This window comes from Labrus mixtus, chromosome 8, assembly GCF_963584025.1.
Source record: "Labrus mixtus chromosome 8, fLabMix1.1, whole genome shotgun sequence".
Classification (NCBI taxonomy): domain Eukaryota; kingdom Metazoa; phylum Chordata; class Actinopteri; order Labriformes; family Labridae; genus Labrus; species Labrus mixtus.
Genome location: NC_083619.1, coordinates 8,513,481 through 8,540,586, shown reverse-complemented (window position 1 = coordinate 8,540,586; position 27,106 = coordinate 8,513,481). Strand labels below are relative to the sequence as shown.

Sequence of the window (27,106 nt, the reverse complement as noted above, 5' to 3'; positions counted from 1 at the left end):
CATTCTTCTGATAACATTTTTTGCATATGGATTAAAAAAAAAAAAACCTAATAACTTATCACAAAGTTAAAAAAACAAACTTGTTTTTAACTCTTGAACGTGATTTTTTCAGGGTATTATTGGGCCCCTCCAGTTTGGGGATCCAGGGCAATTGCCTACCTGTGCCTATGGTAAAGTCCGCCACTGTAATGTAGGCTAAGTTTTGCACACTTTTTTTCTTTACTAAAATCATTGTTAAGAGAAATGTACTTGCTGCTAAGGTTAAAGTGATTTAATGACACATTGCACATGAATCAAAAACAAGTTACCACATCACAAACTTAAGTTGCAAACACAAAAGACAGTGTAGGGGGACCACATTCGGCTTTATTTGGACTTCATGTTTACAGATATGTCTCTTTAATGTTGTCAATATATTTGTAATGAACTACATACAGTATACACGTGTTTGTGTGTCTTCTGGTTTGGCGGACTGTGGGGCATTTATGTGCAACATTTCTTCTCTTGAAAACATTTGTCTGTATGTTTTAATCCCCTGAACAAACTACAGTAATTACAGCATAACATGACATAAGAAAGTCTTCAGAACCACTCAAACGGCTTTGTCTTTTATTTTTTAACTTTAGCACCTTTTATGTAAATACTGACTTTGTGAAGACAGAGAGATAGCAAACTCTTCTTTTGCAAGCTTAGAACCAATACAAAAAAAAAATAAAGCCGACAATTTGCTTCATACACATTCAATAATCAAACGCATTTCCTGTCTCTGTGCCTTTGGTTGGACGTGCTGACCATAGGTTAAGAATGAATGCTTATGTGTTTATGTGTAACAGCGTGTGTGTCTTCTGGCGTAAAGTGTTTTGTTTAAGCTGCTTTAAATTACTTTTTACCTCTAATAACTGGATATTAAGCCACCACCGTGCGTTTCGTCCAGTAATGAAAATGATCGCAGAGGGTTGTTGATGCCTCTGTGTGTGTGTGTTTATGTGTACGCTGAAGGAGCAGGCCCTTCTTTCATTCTGTGGATTCTAACTCTATGGTGTGGTGTGTTACAGTTCCTCACTAGCATATCCAGCGGACAAAGCGCTCAAAGAATGAGGGTTTGTTCAGAATGGTGTAATCACTTCCTCTAAAGATGGCTGACATGTCCCCTAGCGACACCTTCCGCAGCACCTCTTCGTCTGTGTCTGAACCCATGGCGATGACCGTGGGAACGCCTTCCGCCCGCCTCATGGCAGACACGCCCTCCTCCAGTTGATCATTGGATGTGATGCCATCAGTGATAAACACGAAGGCCAGCTCAGCGTTGCGACGAGCCAAGCGTTCTCCCCGCTAAAAGCGCAACAGTCATGGTTAGGGAAATACATTTTTCTGCTTACTTTTGGAAGAGAAATTCAATACTTATCTATTTTTCTTTTCAGTTACTTATCAAATTACCCTTATTGTGATAGTTTGATACGAAGATTTATAACTCTATGATGCTATAGCCAGCAGGGGATTAGCTACGTGTGTCCTGGCACAAAATCAATGCATGTGTTTGTGTGTTTTAATACCTGAGGCATCACCACATTGTTGACAGCATGGATGATAGCACTGCCAAGAGCAGAAGACGAGTCCATGTATCTAATCCCTCCCAGTGAATCTGAGATCACTGTGAGATTGTGGGTGAGCGGGAACTCCACCCTCTGTTCCAAAGGACTGCCGTATTGCAGCAGAGCAAAGCGGGCATTCCTCTCATCTGTGTTGCTGTTGGCCAGGATAAGCTCGTTAGCCACGTTCTCAATGAACTCTTTGGCCCTGCGGTGGTTCTCCAGTCCCATCCTCTCAGAACCATCCAGCATGAATACCACATCGACAGGCCGCTGAACACAGCTAGCAACGGCAGGTTCTGGAACAGACAAATGCACATACGTTAAGTAATAAATCACACATTGTGTTCTGCTAGCCAAAGCTGAAGCACAGATGTTCAGAGGACAAAGTAAAATGTACTGTAACATGACGCATACATGCTAGCTGCAGTTCAACTGCCATTAAAAACCTTGTCAGAAAAGTAGTGGCCTCATCCAGAAAGCAGTTTTTAGTTTGCATTACAATTTTATTCACTTGAACAACATTTTAAAATAATGTATACATTTAATACAACAACAACAACAACAACAAAAAGAGTTCACACCAGCAAGTTGCAGTCACAGAGCTAACATGATTCCGAACATTTGGTTAAAGCCACTCTGTGGTCATTTTCCTTTTGTCATTGTTCCTTACAAGCCATGCAAAAAAATCATGCACCAATCCAAGGCAAAATATTCAATATAGTTATTTCATTGTGGGTGCCAAGTCTGTTAACCAAACATCAACATATTCCTACTTCTGACTCAGTTAGTATAATGTGACATGTATAAAACCAGTTATTTTCCACATGTAATGGCCTTTCCACCAACACGACTACTTCACAGAATACAGGAAAAATGTACTTAAGACTGTAACCACGGATATGTGCAAAACAGCAAAAAAAAAAATGACTCAGCCAGCTTTTGATTCACAGTGGAAATGAAGCTTCAACTAAAAGCCACTGTTCTCGCACAGGAGCGACTTCATTGGCCCTAAACACCAATCATCCTCCAACAAATGGATGACATCCACTTTCCATTTGAAGGGGAAAAAGTCATCTGCTCTAAGATGGAACAAGTGATCTGTATCATCATTACAACAGGAATATATTCCGCACAAACAGCTCCATGGACATTAACTCAGAAATATTCTTGGACGAGAGGGAGAATCATTAATCCACTATCTGAATTTGTCCCATCCATCACATACAATAACAGAGATGAATGCTGCTCTGTAATGTTAGCACAGGACCAGATTAATATCATGCAACTTTATTTTGCATCAGCCCAGGAGAGTATTGCACCTGTAGAGTTAAAAAATGCCCTGTAGTTGAATAAAATCTATTCAATGTCCAGCAGTAAGCTGATTAGTAATTGGCGTCCATTATGGCGAGGTAGCATGTATAGCATGTTAGCATTAGCAGAGTCCCAAGGCTTTTTCTGGGTCTCCCAATATGTCTCCATAGACATATTTGAAGGAGTCGATGAACAGCTCGGTCCACTGTTGCCTGTCTGATCCCTCGGCGAGTTTGGCTCTCTGGGCTGTGTACGCCATGGTTGCTACGCCAACCCCGTACTGCTGCTCACTCAGGCCGTTCAGCAGGCTGGCCACGCCCTCCAAAGAGGTGGGGACCAACGAGGGGTTGCCTTCCTCGGACAGTGGCTTCCAGGGGGAAGGGGCTTGCCCCGCAGTGCCACCCCCTCCTGAAAGAAGTGGGCGGAACAACAGTGTGGGCAGAATCCCACTGACACGACGCATCACAAATCCAACAAAAGCCCCGTTTCCACCAAGTGGTCCGGTTCAGTTCGGTACGGTACGGTACCCATTCATTGGCATTTCCACCGTCAAAAGTTGTAAATGTTACCAAAATAAGGGCTCCGTACCGTCCTACTTTTATGGTACCCGTCTGTTGGGGTGCCAAGGGTACTGATCCAACCATAAAGAGTCCGTTGTTGACTGTGTCCCTGTTCTTCCTCTTGAGCGCTTAACTTCATTAACAGCGGGCTACACTGTGATGGGCTGCTATGATGTCACACTATTACATAGCTGACGCGGCTATCTCCATTTGGCTTGCACTCCACTTACCAAATAAGGGGACTGTTGACTGTGGAAACGCAAGCAAGTTCAAGGTTACACGTACCAAACTGTACCAAACTGTACTGAACCAAACCCGGCTGTTGGTGGAAACGGGGCTAAAGAGGCCGGACTTACACTGATGACTCATAATTGCAAGTTCTACGGTTTGACTTCATTTAGGTCAACAGATTTTTGGTTAGGCAATACCCTAAGCATGAAAACTCACTCACCATGATATCCTGTTTCTATTAATACCTGTAATTTCATTTCACCTGTGATCTCAGGATTTACATGTTACCTGTTTAATGAACAACAAAACCTTTAATAAGGTGGCAGCTGTTTGCTGGAGATTAGAAAAAGCTGGAAGTTTCTTGTATGTAAACAGGGACTATTTCTATGACTGTTAAATATTTAATAGCTATTATATATAGGTACATCTAAAGATGCATATTTAAAGCTGGTCCGAATAATAACTTTCGAAGGTGACACCTGCCACCATAGAGAAGTCATGGATGGGGAAGGAGTGCACATAAAGGGACAGTCTTTCCTCAAAGGCCTTGTTGCTTTTGGTTAAAAAGATGTCAAGTGGTTGATGGTGTTATGGTAAGATGAAGAAAAAGGGACAAACCATTTAGGAAAAATATTGAATTCGTTTGACACATATCCCTGATATAGGACACTTTTTACAAACACTGTTATACAATCTGACATGAGATTTAGCCAGGCTGAAACAGAATAAAATCATAAAAGAGAGTAGTAAGAGATCCATTGAGTGTTAGGGTCTTACCTGATTTACATGGCAGTTCAGGGCAAACGATGACAGGATCTAAATCAAAGATAAAGACAGAATGTCAGAGAAAAATGATGTGGGACAAATAGTCGACCAGATGATCCTACAGTCCATGTTGTGTGTTTCTGTGATAGGAGTACCTGGGCAAAGAACATGTTCAATCTTGTCAATGAACTCCTCAGCTACCAGGTCTGAAAAGCGTCTCATGCCCAGCACCCTGCTGTCCTTTTGGCAGGAGATGCTCTTCAGAATCTCGTTCTCCTCGATCTGGTCGAACATGTCTCCGATACCGATGGCACTCACATCAACGCTGGGATCACTGCTCACATGGACAGGTAAACACAGATAAAAGAAATGAGATAAAACCTTTTCTTCTCCCCAAACGTTCATTCTTTATCCCATCATGAATCTCCAGTGTGAGGCACCTGCACAGGTAGGTGAGCAGTGAGTCGTCATCTCTGGGGTCGAAGCGTCCGTCAGTGATAACGACCACAGTCACGTTGGCTTTGGCTCTGCGGCTGTCCCTGATCAGGTTGTCGTAGGCGTACTTCAGAGCAGAGGGAGTCCATGTTCCTCCAGCGATCCACTCCAACCGCTTCACTGCTTCCTGGGTAGTGGAGAAGGTTACAGCTGGTGAGTGATGTGCATGACCTGAGGTTTATACTCAGTATGAACACAGAGGAGGGGCCTTCTAACATTATTCAAAAGTGCTTTAAAGTTATCTTAGTAACACTGTGGCCATTTTGAGGATTTGGGTTGCTAATGTGAAAAGTATCATGGCTGTAAACTGGGCTTAATATCAGAAGGCACTAAAGCTACATTTTTGTGGTGGATGCTAAGGTTTGAAATTGTAATCTTGTGTTAAGTTGTATTAAGTGAAATATGACTGAGCATTTCTTGCAATTTTGTTACCCGCAGGCTAGCCTTGCATGCTTTTAGAGTGGTATTTTGTCATTGGCTAGCAGCTGTGTTGTCATGACTCCACTACTTGGTGCCAAGTCAATCTTGTACACAAATTCCAATGTGGTAACCACTGGAGTAAAGATTGTATTTAAAGGCAGCATGAGTGAGAAAGTGGGAATGACTTGACGCAAAACTATAGTGCCCCAAGATTCATGTTTCCCAGTAGAATGGGCTGACTAAATGTGTTTTTACTTGGGTTTTTTTGTGATCTGAGAGCACATCAGCTATGATTCATCCAAAAACATCTGGACACAAGAGAAAAGTTCAGTCTGTGCTGAACTCTAAAAATACTCTTCAAAGCTGCATGTGTGTTGGTGTGTGTTTCTGTGTGAGACCTTAAAAGCAGACAGTGAATCGATCTTGGGGTCGTCAAGTCTGATGGCCTGGAAGGTTCCACTGTGACTGTACTGAACAACTCCAACTCTGGTGCCTGTGAACACAAGACAAGTTTAAACCAAGCTCAAAGCCACCTTGTTACATTATTCTAAAGTAAGTCTGAAATCACAAGCATGTGTATGAACAAGGCATGTCCACCTGTGTCTGACTGTGAGTCTTTGGCCAGAGATCCCAGTCTGTTGACGGTGTTGATGACAAAGTTCTTCTCCAGGGTGAAGTTGGTCAGACCCACCGACTCTGAGCTGTCGATCACAAACACAATATCCAGGGCTCCACAGCGTTTCTCACAGTCTGCAGACAAAAACACAAATGTGTGAATCTTACACTATCAGATACAAGTGCCAATACATGGTAAAAACTGCAGTTCCTCACTCGATCTCTTGAGGCTGGCTTTAAAAGTGAGTAATTTACCAAAAGGCCCCGTATGCTTTTGCAAATTTACATTTCTTTATTTCTGTCAACTACATTTGGATATTTTTTTTTTACTTAACCATTTAACTTTTACTAAGATTTAAATATTTGCATAAATAGGGACTTGATTGTTTTCAGTAATAGCTCATTGGTGGTGGCTGTCTATAACCTCAGCCAACTTAAGTTGCATAACCATAAACTCTTAGCTGTGTTTGTGATGTTCGGTTACATTAGGAGAATTTTTCATCGGAATATTTGTCAAATGATATACTTTACAGTGTCATTTATTGACAGACCTTTCAAGAAGTCTAGATATCGTTGTCTGTGTCTAACATAGATTTCTCATACATTGATCATTTGTTGGCTTTTCCCCTGTTTGTTTGGATGGAGTGGCTCCTCCTTGGTCTGCAGAGCTAACATGAGCTGCCCCTGGGTCTCTGATGGCTAGTTCAGTAGACGCCTGTTGTTTAGCTCGGTGCTTAATTGTTGTGAGAGAAGTTTTCCTTTCTGCACCTCTTTGCCGGTTTCTAGATTCACTGAAAGTTGGGTGGAGGAAGAGCCTCCAATATGGTGGCCACCACCATTAGACATTGTCCATGTTTTATACAGTCTATGGTGCAAAGACAATGGTAACCAAACTCACCACAGCAGCCACAAGTTTCCCTGATGTAGTTCATGACATCGCATTCCTGCAGAAAAAAAACACATCATCATGTCATTCATCTTTTGCACTGTAGGTTCTGTTGATGTGTCAGTAAAAAAAAAAAAAACGATTAGATGAAATGTTCTCACTGTGAGGCCGGGGTCTCCCTCAGGACCAGGATCTCCCTGTGAAGGACCAAAAGACAAAAAATCACAGCTTTCCTCTCATGGTTTGTCCTGGAGATAATGCTAATTGGCAACAAGTAAACAAATTAAAGCTGCAGCCTAGTTTGACTTTTCTGGCTTAATGGAACTATATCGTTTCTCCATCTGCAGTATGTCAATAGCTAGGAAAGCAAATGTTTTTATTTTTTATTCACAGTACTTACATCACGCCCACCGTCTCCTCTTGGTCCTCTCAAGCCTGGTTCACCCTGAGGTCCTGGCTCACCCTTTTAGAAGCAAACAAATAGCCTTAATGCTCTGAAACAGACACCTTTTGCTTCAGTGTTAGCAGTTAGTTACTTACTCCCTCTCCTGGAGTTCCCTTTTTCCCCGGATCGCCCTTCTGACCACAGTCTCCTCTGCTTCCACGAGGTCCAAGGTTTCCACCCTCTCCTCTTTCACCCTGTACAAAAGCAGACACAATTCTTGTTAGCTAATTCTGTCACTCTAGGTAGCAAATGTAAAATGACTGAATGTTTGTGTGTGTGTTACCGATGGTCCTCTGGGTCCAGGATAGCTAAAACCAGGTCTTCCATAGTCTCCCTGAATAGAAACATAAGAAATACAGTCAAGACAAAGGCATGCTGACTGAAACCAATGAAGATGTTAATAATTATCCAGATTTATGGAGAAACATACCTTTGGTCCAGCTTGTCCAGGTTCTCCTCTTGGTCCAGCATCACCAGGGTCACCTCTGGTACCCTATAACAGAGACAGTGTTAATGTAAGCTGGCAAAGGTAATGCATCTTTGATGTTACTGTTCCTCAGTAGAATAGTCAAGAATCTGTAGTTTACTTATTATTTAGTTTTGCTGACAACTCTTCCTTTAACCCAGTCCATTTTTAACTCAAATATTTAAGTTTTTTGCTCCTTAGATTTTTTAAACAGGCTACAATGTTTAAATCCATTTGAGGGGAATTATTGATTGTCCTACTTCTACACTGTGAGTTCAGATTCAAGGATGTACTTCTACATTTTAACCAAGTTAAGAAGTTCAGTGAGTACTTCTTTTACCAAAGTTTCATCAGGTTTTCTTCAGTAAAGAATGTGTGTACATTTGCCATATTTGCTCTCTCATTTTTCACTCACATTTTTCCCAGTCTCCCCTGATTCCCCCGGTGGTCCTCTGGGGCCGTTCAGACCGTTGTCTCCCTGTTAAGATGAGAGAAAGTAAACGCAGGTGCAACAACAAGAGGCAGATTTAAAAGATTCAAGATTTGATTATGCTTATATGAGCAATTTAAAGTTAAAAGTGGGTCTTCTCACCTTTGTTCCTTTGTTTCCTGATTCACCTGGACGTCCTCTTGTACCCTCTGGCCCACTTTCACCCTGCGACACACAAAAAAAATTGAGACGCCTGGTGGTGGAATAATATGTCTGAATAAATGAAATAATAGGAGCCAAGGCAAGAAGTCTAGAACATAGAAATGTTTTACACTTGTGTGGTGATGTGCTAATACTCGTACCCTTTCTCCCTTAACACCGTCTGGCCCTTGAGCCCCCTTTGGCCCGTAGTCTCCTCTTCTCCCCTAGAGGACAAGAACAATAAGGCATTCAACACAAAGTCAATAAAAGACTGAAGTGAAACAAAAGTTATTGTGTAAATCTTACCTGCTCTCCTCTGGTTCCTGGGAGTCCAGGGGTTCCCTACGAGAAACAACAAACAGATGAGTTTGACGATGCATTTGCATGAGAGTGTGTTTGAATGTTTTTTTCTGTCCGTGGCGATGAGTCTTACAGGGTTTCCTTTCTGTCCAGGGATGCCAGGTGATCCAGGACTTCCTCTCTCTCCCTGTTGAAGAAGCAACAAGAGTTTAGCCGTAACCTCCAACTTCTAAAAAGAATTATTTAACGTGACCAAAACCTTTTGTGTTCAGATGTACCTTTGGTCCAGCCTCTCCAGCCAGGCCGGGTGGACCAGATCTTCCAGGACGACCAGAATCACCCTGAAGACAAAACACAAAATGAGTCATCATTTAAGCAGGGGTTTGATGGCTGATTCAATTAAGTTTAAGGAAAGAGAAGATGTGAATACCTTCTCTCCGTCAGTTCCAGAGGGACCACGTTCACCGACGTCACCGGGATGACCATCAGGACCCTACAAAGCATCGAACACACAACATAAATACACAATAACACAACACAGTCTTGATACTTCTTATAATTTCACAAAAAAATGACAATCAATCATACTCTGTCGCCCGGGTCTCCTTTGCAGCCAGGAGCACCAATACGTCCAATTTTACCCTGCAGTGAAGAAGAGAAGATATTTAATCAAAGAAGTATCTTACAGTTTCCATTTCATTAAAGGTTTTTAAAGGTATAATAAAGAACTTTTAGAGTATACGTACAGTAGATGTTGCTTTTTAGCCCCAGTCTCTCAAACCAAAACAAAGCTGTCCCTTCAGCACACCACTTCCCCTCCTCCCCCACCCCTCCCTTAGAGTTCCAACCGAGTGCAGTCATTTCTACTGATCTACTACTGATCTCCAATCAAATATGCACCCAAAGTTGATTCTGTTCTTACTTCTTTGAAGTACTTTAAACAAAAAAAAGTATCTTCTCCTGTTTGGAAAGTCTCTTGGTTCTCCATGAATTGTTCTCTTGGGATGAAATGCCATTATGCACCTACATGCACCAACCCTAAGTGGGCGGGGCTGTCTCTCTTCCACCATGTGCTGGCAGGGCTTACGGTCGGACAGGGAGGCGTTCACATGAATGAAACATGCGTTAGCTTCTGAAACAAAAACAAGCTGATGGAAACGCCATCCTGTCCTGTATGAATGCAGAGTTTAAACCAATAATCCCGGAGTGAGATGGACTTTCTTTCTCACCGATATATTTAGTTAGGATATATTTGATTTCTGCTGTATTACGTTTTGCATGTTATGTCTTTAAGTTTTCATTCATAACCAATATTTTATACCGATTGACAACTTAATGCCACCCACATACTGACAAACAAGATGTTTTGAAGGTATTCTTTTATTTTAAAACTATTTGCGGCCTATTGCTGTTGGACAATGAAGACGGACACAAAATATGGGGAAGACAGAGTTGAGATGACTAAAGGGCTGAAGAGCGAGTTTTTCTTCAGTCATTCTCGACTGTTACTTTTTGGATTATGATTGTTGATGAGTTTAGTTTCCTTAAACTGTAAAAACAGAATTCAGTTTCATTGCATCACCCACCTTCTGTCCATCTGTGCCATTGCGTCCTGGGAGACCACCTACACCCTGATGACAAAAACAAGACCAGTAAGAAGAGTAAGACCAATCCCTTGACAAAATGATGATAACTTCTTATCTGGTTGGAATAAATTACAGTTACAACCAAAGACCTACCTTTTTCCCCTGAGCTCCAATCTCTCCCTGTGGACAGACAGAAGATGTATGGTCATTTAATGTATGATCATATCTATCTACAAACATAATAACTTCATTCAAATTTCAGCACTTAACACAGTTTTCTAAAACTTTATTGGGAAAGTGACGTCTTACCTTGTCTCCTTTGAGACCTGTTTCTCCCTAGAGACAGGAAAAAGAGACAAGAAAATAGTTTATATTTATAAGGACATACATCTAATTCCTATTTGTATTGTTGGATAATGTACGATATGTGATATATGTAAATAATCAGTGTCTTACTTTGACACCAGGCTGACCGATAGGACCCTCGATACCAGGGTCTCCAGGGCGACCTCTTTCTCCTTTCACACCTGGATCTCCGTTGTCTCCTTTAGCTCCCTGCACAAAGCGGGTTAATAAAAGAAAATATATGAGCGCGTGACAAGTATGCAAATTCTGTCGTGTGTGTTTGTGTTTGTGAGCCTCACTTTTTGCCCTCTGTGGCCTTTTGGACCGTCGGGTCCTGGTGTCTCCAGACAGGACACACTGTAACACTGAGAAATACAGAAAACAAAGAACAACAGTCAGATGACAGTCTGAAACATGAATCTTTAAATCTATTAGTGTTGTGTGAATTCTTACCTCTACGTAAGCCAAATGGTGCTATAAAGACGGAAGACACAAAGTGTGAGCAGAACAGTCTTTGACCATACTTCATTTTTTTTTTCTGTCAGTGACTGTATATAAAGACAGACAGCGTGTCTCCACCTCCTCTTGTTATACAGAAGTGAAGCCAAATACCCCCTCTAACACATTGCACATATGGAGCCAGAGTCTGGTAATCAGCTGTTTGAGCCGAGGTATTGAACCCCCGCCCCATCTGATAACCAGATCACACATTGCAGTAACTTACAGATCAAACTATAAAGACCCCTCAGGTCGCTACAGTCAACCGCAGAAAAGATTCTTGTGTTGTTGTTGTTGTTGTTGTAAAGCAGACACCACGGTTATATAAAGGTCCATGACTCTTGTGTGAGTGTTCTTTATGTTCAAGTTTGTTTATGTTAGAATTTCAATCATGATCCCTTTTTAAAGTTTCCAAAAACTAAAACCAAACTTGTCAGAAATATTAATACTTGGACATAAATCCACCGGATAATAACTTACATTCATGAGATAAAGTATGTTTAGGAAAAGCTGATTTGATGTGTATTTTAATTTTCTAAAATGAATTATCTCCCATTTCTTAACATAGAGAAGGCAGAGTTTATGACACACACTGCAGCCAATGAGCAGTAGAAGGTCCAAATGTTTTGGCCTCACTTTTAGGAAGCTGTCACATTGTCCATCTTTGTATACAGTCCTTGGCGTCTGTGTGTCCGAGTGCATGTTACCATGGTCTGGATGATGCGATCGATGGTTTTATCATGAATGATGGCTCTTCCCTGGCTCAGATCCACAGCCAAGAACTCGTCCCTGTAGACTGTCGCAGGCGAGTTGGCGATCTCCCTCATCCCCGTCTCTTCGATGTTCTTCGATGCCGCCACAGAAAACAACCGGATGCCCTCGTCTCGTGCCCTCTCTGCTGCCACTTTGATGCCTCCACATGGGTTTCCAGTCACGTGGCCGTCAGTGATGACCACGGCAAACCGGAGGGCACGTTGGGATGTGGGGGAGCGCACCATTTCATGGGTCATGTTGGTGAGGGCACAATCGATGTAGGTGCCCTTACCCAGGTAACGGATTCCATCCAGACGCTGAATATATGACAAGAACATAGAGATGACAGATCACAAAAAGATAGAAACTGCAAAGGGATTGGAAAACGTGAGGGTCCCAGAGGTATCTGTTTCATTTTGTGCTAATTACTTAGTGGTTGTCTGAATAATTGATTTATAGAAACAAAAATACATGGGACCACATACAGTTACATGAAGTTTATGATCAACAACCTTTTATTAAAAGTGACATTGGCAAAAAGCTCTTCCTCTGATTTGTTCCGTCCGAATTCATATAAATGTTTTTTTAAATCATTTTAGGTGTTGGGGAAGGGGTGCCACAAAATTCGCAGTCAGAATCAAATTAGGAAATGTGCGAGTAGTCTTTACATTTTAAACCAAAGCCAAGCCACTAGATACCATTTTTTGATCTGCAATACAGACTGTATGAAAAAGCCCTGGTTGCTATAGTGATAATGAGTCTCTAGGGTCGTCACAATACAAAAAGTTTAAAACTTCGATAACATTCTCGTAAAATTCAAACAACCCATTTCTATAGGACTGCAACAAAAATACAAGTCCTAAACACCCAATATTACGTCATTTCTGTCTTTAATTACCAAAAATTGAAGGCAAACTTCTGCAAACTTGTGCACTGCTCTCTCCTTCACTTTTGACAGTGGATGATTAAAAATATTACAAAAAAATCTGTATCTTTTTTTAAGCTTTGCTACTTTTTTAAACTATATAAGCCTATTATTAAAATAATTGAGAACGCATTGTTTTAAAACACATGGTATCTAAAAGTATTAAACCACTATTGTTCTCGCGTCAATAACATTTCTGAATAATGTTTCATAAGGCTGTGTGGGTTGTGCAATAGTGTCATGGTCAAGCGTCTTTGAGGATTTAGAAAAGCGCTATATAAATCTAATTTATTATTATTATGGTGTCCCTGTATGCTTTTTATATTTTTCTTACCTTTGTTACTTTATCTCTCATGCTTACTCAAAACATGCAATATGGGTAATGTGCAATATATGTTGTGTTGCTCTGCATTGGTATGTGCCCTTATGTTTATGTGTGGATGTGGTTTTTCTATTGTTTTTACTTTTTGGATTCGAATGGAAGCAACTGAATATTTGGCAGCACTTTGAGTCCAAGACAAATTTCCCCAAGGGGACAATAAAGTGTATCGTATGGTATCGTAAACATTTTGAGAACCATAGTCTCTAGGAAAAAAACAATCATAAAAACAATAATCAGTGCTGCAGCTATAAGCCACAGCTTAACACTCTCCATCGCTTTGCCTTTTGTCTGCATATAAAACTCCTCATGGTGCAGTCACAGGTGAGCACTCTCCATCCAAAAACCGAGGGACATACGAGCAGAATCTGTGCTCATGTGTGTGGTACTCACAGTAATGAAATCAGCCTTGGGCCCAATGGGACTGAACACCTCCTGTCTCTGAGAGAAGTGCAGACCTCCGATGTTCCAGCTGATCCTCACGGCTCCTTTGAACTCAACATCTTCCAAACGTTGTGCAAACCGCTTTACAAATTGCTACAAGAAGACAAAAAAACGTCAAACAACACGGACATGATGACACTATAAAAGTTTGTGTTGATGTTTTAACTCATAAAGATGCAGATAATGAGGGAACCTTGATGCTCTCCACCAGCGATCCAGGCGGAGGCTCCTGCAGGGCGATTGTCTCTGATGTGTCGATGGTGAAGTACACGTCTATGGGACAGTCATTCTTCTCTGGAGGAACACACACACATGCACACACATTTAATACCACAAAGGAGTTTAAACCAACAAGACCAAATATATCATTAACATGACATGTTACTGTGGCTTTAAAGCAACAAGGGTTCAGTATCTTACTCCTGCACTCTGACGTTTGGCCGTGAGTCAGGGCTCCGAAAAGAAGACAGAGCGCGACGACCTTTAACCCCAGCATCTTCCTCTTCTCCTGTCTGACACACAAAAAGACAAAAACACACAACTGACACAACGATATGCTTTTTAAACTTCAGTTTATGCCTTCAAATCAATAAAGAGAAATTAGTACTCACATGTAGTCCTCCTAAACTAATGAAACAAGCACAACAAGTGCTTATCTTTAAATCATTAAAAAAATGAAATAGCCTGTCGCTGGTGTGGTGCAAAAAATTGGGCAAAAAAGGCAATGCTGTGCTTTCATTTAGACAATGTTGACTTCATGCTTGTGTTGCAATTTTTGTTTTATTTTTGTTTTACAAAAAAGGGGCTGCTTATTAAATGATAGAGACATTTTTTTCCTCGTACACACTGCCACCTGCTGGTCATTTGGTCAATCACTTTACTGTTGGGTTTATAGGTATAGAAACAATATATTTTGTTAAGAAACAGGTCCATTCTCCACTTGTTTGTTGAACATATTCAGACATTTTGGTCACAGATTTGTCATTATAGAGCCGACGGCTGAAGCCACTAGTCTTGATTGTGTATGATTTGTTTCTTTAAGAGCCTTTTTATTGACAAAATATTTGCAGAATAATTTAAACCTATTTCCTCATGTACATTCTGCATCTGGTATCAATTTAAAGGAATCATAAGAAGAAACTGACTTCTGCCCGGGGAACAAAATGGCGTCCACAGAGTTATGTAATAGGTTTAGAAGCATGTCATGAATTAAACAAAACTTGTCTTTTTCTTTTTGTATTTCATGGTGGAAATGCAAAATGAAAAAACTAGCAGAAGAGAGGTATATCAACATAGGCTGATATTTGCTTAATTTTACTTACAGAAAAATGGACACAGGATTTTACAGGCTGCCAAACGTCAGTGATGATCGCTAAACGTTTATTTAGTTCAACCAGATCTCTACACACTTCACTTTTTGAAGGACTCATTGTTTGAACAAATGCAATTCAGTTCTGGCTCAGTAAACTAACAAAATGTCTTTCACCACATCGTCCTTCAAGTAAAGATAATTTAACAAACATTATTTAAAGTGATGACAAAAAGGAGCAGGGTGCTGCATGAATATAGTAAACTGAAATGTTGTTCAATAGCAAAAGATTTGACAGGACTTATGCAGCATCACAAGAAATATCTCACTTTTGCCACTTTTGCAAATTGTGCCTTCATATTCTGATCACTATGACCTCATGATCACTTCTCCTTGTTTTAGGTCTTTTTCTCTTTTTGTTGAGGACTTGCTCTTAAGGTACTACAAAAAGTTCATACATCAAATTAAAAAAAGATTTGACAGGCCTCAGTCTGCTGCCCTCCAGAGGCTTCTTATTTTTCTGCAGTCAGCCAAGGTCAAACTAACTGTCATGACTGTATTAGCCCATCAGGGGGCCCTCTCACATTGACCCGTGTTAGTAATTACAGGAACATGCAGCATTTGAACAGGTGAGCTAATCATGCAGGACCTGCCTCAGAATTGATGTTGATGTCATATCAGTGTGTATCTTCGAAAACAAATATTTGATGATTGACCATATAACTAAAAAACCAGCCAATGACACACACTTAAGACCTTCAGGGCCCCTGCAGAGTCCAGGCTCCGGGCAGTGCCCACTATAATCCAGCCCCTCAATTTGTGCAGGAAGGAAGTCTCCAGAGGGTAGCTGACTGCAACATGTTAACAAGGCCTGCTGCTGGTACAATGCTGATTTATTTTATTTATAATTCACTTTAAATTCAATTCAAAATGGCAACTTTACAAGTGTCCACCACAGGACCATCTACAAGCTAAAAATAATTATTGTAAGTAACAACCATCTATTTCTTTGAGGAAGAGGCATAGATCATATTTAAGCAATTCCACACGAGAGGAGTGATGTTGCATTGCATATCAGCACTTCTGATGTTCGGTCATAGGCATGAAGCTGCAGACAGAGTGCTGAGGTAATCACAGCAGTGCTAATATACACACATATAACCTTCTTTTTAATGTGTTTCATTGTACCAGTTCAGCAATCCACCTTTCATTTATTCTTACTTTTTTTTTGTTGCAAAGTTGTCACAACAAATTAGAACTCGCTGTATAGCCAACTCAGACCTGCCCAGTTCATTTTCCAGTCACAATAAGGAATACAATGGATACAGACTCATTACTTGAGTTTTTCCTGAAAACATCTAAACTGCAAACCAACCAGCAGACTTAGTCGCCACTGTGGCTCCCTCCAGCGGACAGACAGGACAGCTGTGAGCTGCGGAGAGACTCGCTCCTGCAGATGTTCTCACTCCGCTCCCTCTGCTCTGAACAGGGGAGCGAGCGAGTCCTCTTAACTTTTCATCACTACAGGTAGATATGATGCAGATAATATGAGAATAAAAGCCCTGTAAAGCCCGCGTTCTGAGGGGGCCTCTTTCTGGAGGGAATTCGAAGCTGTTGTGTATTAAAAGTTTAGTTTGACTGGGAAAAAAGTCCCAATTTAAGTGGGTTTAGTTGAGAGTAAGTTTTAAGACATGCAAAGAGACCAAAATAGAGACAGAGAGACTAAGAGACAGACACAGACACATATTTGGAAATAGCAAGATGAAGAGAGTGGAAGACACATTGGCACATTGTTGTGCGTAAAAGTTCTCCTTACCCGAATACTTTCCGTCAACTTCTAAACTTCGTGAGTAGCTGGTCCTCTGTGGATTATCTCCTCATCTCAGCAGAAGGAAAAGCCTTGAAAGAAAAGGGGTCTAGAGACGGAAGAAAATGGGAAATATAGCCCTGGATGCGCGTTTACTTCCCTCAGAAGAGCCGTCCGCTCGCTCTCCTGTCCCGGTCCAGTTCCAGCAACGAGCTCTGATCCCTCCTCCTGCACGCGCGGGACGCACCCCAGTGCTCACTCTTGTCCGCTTGGAGGCGCCATGGCTCCGCACGCGGAACCATTGTGCGCGCGCGCGCGTGTGCCCGTGGCCCTATACTGTATATCTTACCAGCATTAGTACCAAGCAGCAGTAAAAGAGGATGCCAAAGCGCAGCTGGAGTTTAGAATAAAAACAATAAATCCCCCCCCCCTCGAAAACTCCAGGCACAGATTTTAACGTCCGATTATTTTCAGGAGATATAACTAATTTGACTACAGATGTGGCCCTCAGAGGAACAGATGAAGCCACCCTGGGGACACACTGAGCTTTCATGTCCCTCACAAAGAGCATTCAGGAGGTTTCACATAATCTCATACATGTGGTGGGTAAGAATGAAATAGAACAGGATAAAGAGCAGACTTAGCCCCCTCTCACTCGTAAACACAAACGGCCCTGGCCTGTGACTAGTGGTCTGGTTGCAATTAGTAGGCAGAGTGAGAGGAGTTTACACTCGCTGTAAACACTGACAGACTGTCCATAAGTCTGCTCCCTATGTTTATAACCATGTAGGTGCTGCAGCTGCACGTTTGCCTATTTGTATGTGTTGAAGTGTTTGTGCACATAGTGGGAGGTCTCCGCTTTTAGAAGATTTACCCTGAACACATCTGCATTGACACTGTGAGAATGTAAAGCATATTTCTTTTTAAGTCATTGATTCTGATCATGTATGTTAGAGAGTACAGTCAGCGTGAAGTTTCTGATGTGTCCTGCAGAGCAGCCAGTGCACTGCCACTAATGTGATATCCAGGCTAGGACACAGGAGGAACAAGCTTTTACATGCATCCCTTACAGGAGAGGGGTTTGGTTTGGAGAGGGAGAAAGTATAAAGGATCCTGTTGATAACTAAGGGGGAATCCATATTTTTACTCAAAGGAGCCTTTGGTGAGAAGGATTTCTCTGGTAGTTGCATTTTATTAAGTTTTAGTCGCTCTTCTTAATAATTTGGTTTAATCTGAATGTATAGAGGGTCAGTTTGGAGGTTGTTGGAGATGTTACAGGAGTCTTTTTTTGCCAATATGACTATGTGCAGATGAGAAAGAAATGGAGGAGGAGGAGGAGGAGGAGGAGGAGAAAGGCAGCTGCTGACCAGAGTTATTACTCTATGAAGCTCTTCTCTCTGTCTTGGCTTGGGATGGGTTTTTCCTTAAAAAGAGAAGAGGAGAAGACTGGAGCATTGTGTGTGTGTGTGTGTGTGTGTGTGTGCATGTGATGTGAAGAGGAGGTGGGGGAGATGGAGTTGGAGTGATTCTGGTCTCTCTTAAAAGTGTGACTCAACGAATAGGAATGACCTCCCTCCCCAAAAAGAGTAAACCAGTCTCTGCTCTCTCTCTGGTTCTCTCTCACACACTTTTTCACTCTTTATTTTTTTCTTTATTTCTTTCACATGGACTAAAAGTGCAATTCAGTCTGGGGGGATTTCTGAGTAATCAGTTCCAGAACCATAAACAGCTCAAGTCTCCCAACGTCTCTGCAACTTTTCTCTCAGTGTTACACAGAAAAATCCCACGCAAGCATCGGCTCAACCACTTCACATGCAAACATGCACAAGGACAGAGGCTTCTGATGAAACAAAGGAGAGAATCAATGTGCATGCAAATACAGATGCACAAATCCAAACATTGATGAGCAGATTCATGTTCATGCAGTCTGCGGCATGCAAAGATCAGATGAAGAATATATTCCAGATGTTTCCTAGTGCATCTCCTGAATCTGTGATGCTATATTTAAAGTGAAATAAACAGGATATTACATTTAACTCATGATAAGCTAAAAGTTACTCCTCTTTTCCTTTGCTTCTTTTTGCAATCTTTCCCCCTCCTTCCCTCCAGATGTGCTCTCTGTTCAGACATGGCAGCTGGGAGTAGTTACCTCAGTGCATCACACACACATACACACATGGCCGTGCACACATCATGCATGCTCAGGGTCAAGTCCATGTGCAAAACTTACGTCACTCTACCAGTGAATTTCAGTGGAAAAAGGGTTGTGCCGAAGTCTGGGAGTAAGATGGTAGTGGAAGGTCCAATCGGCTTCAGAAAACATAATGAAAGAGGAAATTAGCGGGAAGAAAAACTTCAGAGTAGCCAAGACAAATTTCAGAGGAACCGTCCCCAAATGCACACACAGGCTCCCACATGCACACAAATCAAACAGAAATACATGCATGCATGCTGTAAATCATGCATAAAAACATGCATCACCATGCATGTGGGCACACCCATGCACAAGCAAACAAACACACAAACAAAAACACACACATAAACACACACGGGTGTGGACTCTGCGGTATGTGATAGCTGATAAATACAGTTTAGGCTTCAGACGTCCAAAAATTAGTGAGACACAGGAGGAAGTATCAAACATCATAGACAACATCAGTATTTCTCTCAGTATTCAAAATGTAAAATTAAACAAATGTCTGTCATTGGACTATATGGAATCTGCTTATCCTGTTTTTCAGACTACAACAAAAAGAGGTTTGCAGGGACCTTTGATGCCTAGGAATTCTTTTAGCCCCACTTTCCCTGAGGTCATGAGGCCGAATGCGAAAATGTGTTGCTGAAGGGCATCTTAGCATACTTGCTGACACAATGGGTTCTTCTTTGGAATTGTCGTTAGGTCACACTATCACACTGCTGGACCAAATAATGACATAGAATCCATTTTTGTTAAAGAAAAAAAATATGTCTTTTCTGTGACGGTTATCATTTTCTTTTTAAGTGGTGACCAAGTAATTTGTTCCATCAGGGGATATGACAACATTGTCAAACTGTCAGATGGTTGGGAGAGTACAAAGGTTGTGGACATACACAACTTTTGACAACCATGATTTTCTGGGGTTTTGTAACTGTACTTTGGCACAGAGGTGCTGGAGCTAAATGCTAACCCCAACATAGTAGCCGACGACAAAGCTCAAAGGCTGGCTCATCAGTTGGAACAAAACATTTTAGCACAGTTCTTGCTCAGTAGACACGTTTCTATATTAAGCAGATGAATGATGAAAGAGAAGTGTTAAAATTAATTCTCTACAATTAATTTACATATTTCAGATTATTTAGCCGACTTGTTATTAGTATGCTAGCGTTAGGTTATAACTATTACTGTATTTGCTTCCCACAAAGAGAAACTAGCTTAGTTCTTAGTCATAAAATTCAACAAACATTCTTTGTAGGGTTCATTTAGTGTTCACATAAGATTCACAAATATTCAAGTCATAAAATGTTGTTTCAGCTCGGAAGTTGGGCACATCAGGAGGCACCAAAGTGTTGCTGCAAGCTTAATGCTAACATTAGCATCCCACCAACTCAGAACAACAGAGCTGAAGTACTGAAACTTTGCAGGAACTGTAATTCATACCAATTCAAGTGACTGTTTAGAGTGATGGAATGATATTTTTTCTAATTACCTTTTAACACATGGTCATGTTTTTTAAGAAGACGTTAATTCATTCAACTATCTCATAAAGAAAGTGTGTATAGGGTGACAAACCATTACTTGAAAAGAACAAATCCTGCACACTACTCTTGCTAAGTATCATCAATTTATTAGAAAAATCACAAGCGTGAACACACTTGACAAAGGTTCAGAGGGACTGAAACATTGTGATTTTTCTAATAAATTGGTGATCCTTAGCAAGAGTAGTGTGCACGATTTTTTTCTTTTCAATACAAGTTAAAGAAAAGTATAACAAAAGTCAACATAAAGTTTGAGACCTGCCTTGTGCCAGGCCGTTATTGCTATCACTAAATTAGCCTTATTATATGTGGTAAGAGTTAATGTATTCTAATGTTTAATCACCTGGTAAGCTGCAATTCAAAGAGGACCATTAGAGGAGTATTTATGCATCAAACAATGAAATGCATCTTAAAGTACTGTATTGTAAATCTGTGAGTTTGGACAAAAGAGACTTTATAAAACATGGACGTAGTTTCAGTGATGTTTGCCGTGTTATTTTAGAAGACATGTTTTGAAGCCCAACGATGGCCATATTGCAAATACTGACTCCAACTAACTTTTGATATATCTTGTAGCAGACAAAGGAGCTGAGGTGGGACTTAAGTCACATGGCAGAGAGCCACACCCCTAATTATGCACATTTATGAATAAATCTTAAGCTTCATCAAATATAACCGGGCTGTACATTGTTTACGAATAAAGAATGATCTGTTGATACCACAAATGAACATTTCTGCTGTAAAAAAGGGTGTTTGTTAAATTGAGGATTTCTGGGGCTTTTTTCATTCAGCCTCAAGTGGACACTTGAGAAACTGCAGTTTTTTTGCACTTCCACATTGGCTTCATTTTTCAACACCGTAGACAAACACGAGTCAAATCATTTTGGTGGGGCAACCTTTATTGAAGGAGCTCTTACATCACTACTGAGGTTTGAGTCCTCAGGTAAAAATATCTTCTTTTAAAACATGGCTGATACACTGAGACTAATAGCACCACAGATAACAACAATACAGTGACTCTGGGACACTGACAACATTAAAACTAAAGGTGTGGAACTTACAATCCATGGATCTTAAAGTGTGTAATATTTGTTTACATTGTTTTGTGTCTGTGTGTGTGTGTGTGAATATGAGGGAATCATGCTATGAGACCTATTAGTGTCTTTTGTAGCCTTTAACCATAGCAGATGTTTTCCTACCTCACTAAGGAAATACAAAGGTGTGTGTCTGTGTGTGTGTGTGTGTGTGTGTGTGTCTGTCTGTCTGTGTGTGTCTGTGTGTGTCTGTGTGTGTGTGTGTGTGTGTGTCTGTCTGTCTGTCTGTGTGTCTGTGTGTGTGTGTGTGTGTGTGTGTGTGTGTCTGTCTGTCTGTCTGTCTGTCTGTGTGTCTGTGTGTGTGTCTGTCTGTCTGTCTGTGTGAGTGTTTGACAGAGGCCCCTTGCTGCACAGACAATAAAGAGCAGGTTTCTGTCATTCTGTCATGTGAACCAGTGACCCCAGCACAACTGTTTATGGGACAATCACCCCAGGCCACACGTAAAAAAAAATCACCTCCAAACACACGTATACATGTATGTGATGAACACACAGGTGCTGACACACACACACACACACACACACACACACACACACACACACACACACACACACACACACACACACACACACACACAGATAGACACACACACAGACAGAATTACACATATTGAGTCCAGCTGGCGGGTCCTCATTAGTACCAGGTGAAGATCAGACGGGTTTGTTTGAGTCTGCCTGATGTCATGTCCTGTTTTCGCTGTTGGTTTGATGATCGCATAAAACTTTCAAGGGATGTCGGGTTTGAGGTTTTCGCCAAGTTTTACTGACCTTTTAAATTATCTTTACGAGGACAAAACCTAAAACAAACAGTTATCAGATTAACAATCATTTTGGTCCAGCGTCAAACACTTTGTGTGTTTGTGATTCACATATGGGTTAGGGTAACTTTTGTTGTTAATAAGTAAAACTGAGACACCCAAAACCTGACACCACTTGAAAGAGTGGTAAGAGCTACATAAATGAGTCCACATTAAATCCTAAACACAAATCCTTCAAATAGTAGGAGCTTCAGTCCTGGAGAGACACCAGGGATTAGCCCTGATGAGCCATTTTGAACCCAGACTAGTTGAACTTAAAGTAACTCAAAGTGCGGGTTAGACTGGCTCAAAGGGAAACAGGGATGCAGAATACCTGAGAAGAAACCAGCCCCATTAAAAAAGGGAGAATTTATTTGTGGCCAATACTGACAGCTCTCCATGACTGAAACAACCTCTTCTGATGTGGGACTTTTTCACCCTGAGCATTGCCCTGCAGGCAGCCATTCCTTCCAGCTGTGAACTGTCAAAACAAGCTCCAAACTCAAGCGTCGTTTAGGTTAGCACCATCACTCTGTTTATCTTTTAATGATCCCTGCTTGAGATAGTCTGCCTGGAGGCAAAGATCAGGGTAAGAAAGTCCAGTAAGAATTTCATAGACATTTCCATTTTTTCTGCCACACAATCATTTGTCGTTTGTGACATTTCTTCTTAAAAAAAAATACTCAAACAGTGTATTGTAAATGAGTGAGCCTGAATATTTATAACGGGACTAAAAATCTAAAGCGTGTTGGTCCTATTGTTGGAGTCCCTGCGCTCAGGGCAAAGAAACCCTGCGGGAGACGGTTTGGTGGAAGACCCCGCGGAGCAGAGAGGGGTAGTCTGGGACACGGAACATGTGGCGCTGGGCGTAGGTGATGTCGTCTGGACGGCCCCTGCTCACCAGGGTGCGCAGGTTGGCCTCACTGACTTGGCTGCCAACGGCGATGACAAAGAGCTCCACCCCTGCGCTCGACAACTCTTTAACACGGTCATCCAACGAGGACTGGGTGATGTCCTGAGACCTGCCATCAGAAAACAGCACCAGCTTCTTCCCGCCTCCAGATGCGTCCCCACGGCCTCGTAGATTCTTCATCCCGAGCTCCATGGCCTCTAACATGTTGGTGCCGTCGTTCTGGAAGGTAGCTTCCATGGTTTTATTAGACAACAGTTCCAGGTTGGCGGTCAAGGCCTGCTCAACGCGGGCGCTTCGGCTGTACTGACCCAGACCCACCCTGACTGTCGCTCCCCTGTCTTTCTCGGCCATCAGGAAACGCTCGGACAAGCGACGGACAAACGTCTTGCTCATCTCAAAGTTCTTTTGGCCCACGCTGGCTGAGCTGTCCATCATGATGAAGACATCGGCACCGCTGGAGAACTTGACTGCAACACACAAACAGACATAATAAATCTGATCACCAGCTGTTTTCATTCATCCTACAGATGACAGACAAGACGGATAGCAACCACCAAACTGTTCAAAAGGATCTAAACATTTCCAGTTCACAGCAAAGGGATGCTTACAGTTTTCAACTCTGTATCCAAAGTCTTTGATCAAATGAATGTAGATCATTTTAGAAGGGGAGCTAAATGTGTAATAATGGTGCGGGAAAAAACAGATTTTATATATAATGCAGAGCATTTACAATATGGGTAATATGCTATACTGTATGTCATTTTTTATTTATTTATTAATACTTCTGTTGGAAACTAAATGTGGAAGCAGAGGAGTTCAAGACAAGTTTTTCCTACGGGGACAATAAAGTTTATTGTATTGTATTTGATTCAAATTAAACAGCGTTGACTAACATTAAACTCTTTGCTAACACTACGCTGTTTGTTCTTGTAAGACAGTAATTAACCCTTAACCAGCTGATTTCTCTGGAGGTTGTTTGGTTATGGTATCAGATCAGTGCATTTTCTGACTGACTGGCTAGAATCACATTTTAGGCTGTGTTGGAGTTCGATACCAATACTGGTATCAATCCTGATACTAGTATGGGGACAGCCCTATGTATAGTTCTTATTATTGAAGATGAAAAACAGACTTACTGGGACATTTGTAGTCCGGGCACTTCTTATCTGAACGAGAGAACAACACAGGTAAAGTCAGTTTCATTGCAGTTTCTAAAAAGATAACTTTGACACATTAAATTACCCACAATGTTGTTGCATTTATGCCTGTATGTTTACCTTTACAGATGTTTTCTGTGAGGTTCTGCAGGAAAGTGTCATCGAGCAGCTCTGCAAAGTTGTCCAGGACAAAAGAAAAGCCGGGTTTTGGGTCATTTTTACAGATCACGTCCTCGAGCTGCTCCTGGTTGGGATTACGGCCTGTGTAGTCTTTAACTCCTAAACCGCCCACCTGAAGAGGAGGAGGGATGTTCTTATGTTTAGTATATCGGTTTTAGTTTAGCAGGAGCATTTACTGCGTCTATCCATGTGTATTCTACTCACCCGGACGTTGTTCCCACAGAGCACGTTCAGGGGAATCCTGTCCCTAGTAATATCAGAGCGTCCGTCGGTGAGAACCAGAACGACGCGGTTTTCCTGGGTCATCAACTTCACCGTGTTTTTCAGAGCGTAATCAAGAGCCTCGCCGGTGTAAGTGGCCTCAGCCAACCAGTTCAAGTCTTTCACTGCCCTGTACACACACAAACACACACACTGACCATGAATCATCAAAAATCAATCATTTACATTAAAAGCCAGAACATGCGAAAATAAACTGTTTAACCATGAAGTATTGAAGAAAATCATCTTTTTTATCATCCATTAAACTTCCATAATGTAGGTTATGTTTTAGCCTAGCTTAGCACAAAGACTGTGAGCAGGGGGAAATGGTTAGCCCCTGTCAAACTCCAGCAAAGACTGGAGACTTGCTTCATTTAAAAAAAATAATCTATTAAACCGTGAGGGAAATCAATGTTGGTGAAGAAATAGAATCAGTGTGTTTGGAAACATCCAAACAAAGCCTTCTTTCTGTCTCTATTTCAGCCTTCATCCACAGTTTGGTGGTTTTTCAGCCATGACAAAAACCTGCAGTGTGTTTGTATTGTAACCAGGCCGTGTCTATGACTCATTCCCACATGTTGGCTGTAGATCAATTTTGAAGAAGGAGCAAAAACTTTCCAACATTATTCAGGCTTCAGTATGGATCAAGATCTGAATGCATCAATCTGAAACTCCAGATAACTGGGTAAGGTTCAATCTTCACTTCAGTATAAATAGATGTATGATTACTTCCTCCTAACAGCACAGTCACTTTTATCATTTTTGTTTGTACACAGATCAAACACACAAAATAAAACATGGAGGTTTCATGGGAACTTTAAGATTCATCTTTCGTTCCAAAAAAGTTCTGCGTTTAGACGACATATCTGAATGAGTGAATGTTTTTCTACGGTTGCTGCTGTAGGATCCAACATCATTGAAACCAATCTGTCTTAAGTTATTTAAAGAGTAATGCTCTCATCTTTATTTTTGAATCTGAATGTATTACTAAAACATTGCAGACTTCCTTCAAATGTTGTTAGGCTGATGAAAAGTTAAGACAAAGAGAACATTTGTAACTTGAAAACGAAGCCCTGAAGTGAAACCTCTGTAGCAGTGGTACAGTACAGTTAGAGAACAAGCCTGGCTGGTTGTTTGAAGGCACGTGAACTCACTGTTTGAAGTCGGTGAGGGTGTTCACCGTGCTGCCCAGCTGGACCACTTCCTGCGCTTGGGATCCACTGTACTGGACCACACTCACCTTGGACTCATTGGCGGCAAACTGGAAAGAAAAAGCATTGCATGGTGACCGTGTGTTTTGGTCTGTGTGTGTGTGTTATGTCTACAAGCATGTTTTTTCTCCGTCAACATTTCTGCGTCCCACCCATCCTGACTAATTATATCCGAACTGGAAGAGAAGAGTCACTGGAGAGACATAAAAACACGTTCCAAAACCAAAAGACAGAATCTCCCGTCGACACTTACTATTTTGAGGTCTTTTCTCATAGCTGCATTTCCTAACATCGCAGAAAACACTTTTTGCCACACTTTTGGGATAATTTTAAATAAACAACACAATCCTCAGAGGTTAAATATGGGATATTGTTGAAGATAAATGAATTTGAAATACAGTTTGATCAAATCCAGTGTTTCCCACAGGATTTCATGAGACTATGGTGGGGGAATCCGAACCCTCTAGGGGGGTCCGGGGGCATGTACCCCGGGAGAAAAATGTGTACATTTTAAAGTTAAATGCATCTATTTTGTGCAAAATTAAGAGGTTAAATGTATCAAAAACTTTGTTCTATAATATAAATAAAATCCAATGCCCATGGGAGTTAAATGGCTTTAGGCTTGGCCCATTGAGACCCTCAAGCAGGCATACTGTTCCTACTCCTCTTTCAGTTATTATCGCTCCTTTCCAGCCTCTTGTCCAAATTTGGATCACATCTCCACAACATGCTTCTATTTGATGACGTCATACAGTTTGCTGCACAAAAGCATATTTTATAAATTAATTGTACTGTTCAGTATTATAAATATTTAGAGTATTAACAGCAGCTTAAACGATTTAAGAACATTTCAAAATCAAAACGTTCAGACGTGGTTTATGACCCGTTTGCGGAGCTGCGGAGCGTCTTTAGGCGAAATGGATTTGTTCCGCTCTTTCATAAGTTGTTTTGCAGGTTCAAAAATAATTTTCAGCTAGAATTTCGATATCTAGGTT

General features: G+C 41.3%; 2 protein-coding genes across 3 annotated transcripts in view; both read right to left on the bottom strand.

Moving 5' to 3' along the window:
- Positions 1-348: 348 nt before the first annotated feature.
- On the bottom strand, positions 349-16,990 carry col6a2 (collagen, type VI, alpha 2). 2 transcript variants are annotated; one of them, XM_061044078.1, is made up of 32 exons: positions 16,773-16,982; positions 14,068-14,159; positions 13,841-13,941; positions 13,597-13,740; positions 11,854-12,216; positions 11,102-11,122; positions 10,948-11,013; positions 10,760-10,858; positions 10,613-10,639; positions 10,457-10,483; positions 10,304-10,348; positions 9,306-9,359; positions 9,148-9,210; positions 8,996-9,058; positions 8,851-8,904; positions 8,724-8,759; positions 8,579-8,641; positions 8,379-8,441; positions 8,202-8,264; positions 7,751-7,813; positions 7,604-7,654; positions 7,416-7,514; positions 7,276-7,338; positions 7,037-7,072; positions 6,888-6,933; positions 5,972-6,124; positions 5,773-5,867; positions 4,900-5,081; positions 4,615-4,793; positions 4,472-4,510; positions 1,554-1,888; positions 349-1,332 (listed from the first exon to the last, which is right to left on the bottom strand). In XM_061044078.1, the coding sequence occupies exons 2-32, from the start codon at positions 14,141-14,143 to the stop codon at positions 1,063-1,065; spliced, it is 3,039 nt and encodes a 1,012-aa protein (XP_060900061.1). In that variant the 5' UTR covers positions 14,144-14,159; positions 16,773-16,982; the 3' UTR covers positions 349-1,062. The 2 variants fall into 2 exon arrangements, with proteins under 2 accessions (XP_060900061.1, XP_060900062.1); XM_061044079.1 differs by lacking the exons at positions 349-1,332; positions 1,554-1,888 and adding an exon at positions 2,075-3,311 and having other exon boundaries at positions 16,773-16,990.
- Positions 16,991-21,379: 4,389 nt separating this feature from the next.
- The window catches only part of col6a1 (collagen, type VI, alpha 1), a 28,528-nt gene continuing 22,801 nt past the window's right edge, over positions 21,380-27,106 (bottom strand). Inside the window, exons 31-35 of the mRNA XM_061044077.1 lie at positions 26,055-26,161; positions 24,844-25,030; positions 24,580-24,751; positions 24,439-24,468; positions 21,380-23,769 (exon numbers count right to left, since the gene is read on the bottom strand). Coding sequence (XP_060900060.1) covers positions 23,165-23,769; positions 24,439-24,468; positions 24,580-24,751; positions 24,844-25,030; positions 26,055-26,161 — 1,101 coding nt within the window. The 3' untranslated portion in view covers positions 21,380-23,164. The remainder of the gene's footprint in view (positions 23,770-24,438; positions 24,469-24,579; positions 24,752-24,843; positions 25,031-26,054; positions 26,162-27,106) is intronic.

What these genes read in the sequence shown, in the direction of transcription:
- col6a2 (XM_061044078.1), bottom strand. Translation starts at nt 14,143, where the DNA reads ATGCTGGGGTTAAAGGTCGTCGCGCTCTGTCTTCTTTTCGGAGCCCTG. An exon ending in ATCGCATCATCCAGACCATG is followed by an intron (nt 11,123 to 11,853) that starts GTAACATGCACT and finishes CCGTCTTTATAG; the next exon opens with CACCATTTGGCTTACGTAGA. An exon ending in GGAAACTTGTGGCTGCTGTG is followed by an intron (nt 6,125 to 6,887) that starts GTGAGTTTGGTT and finishes TTTTGTCTGCAG; the next exon opens with ACTGTGAGAAACGCTGTGGA.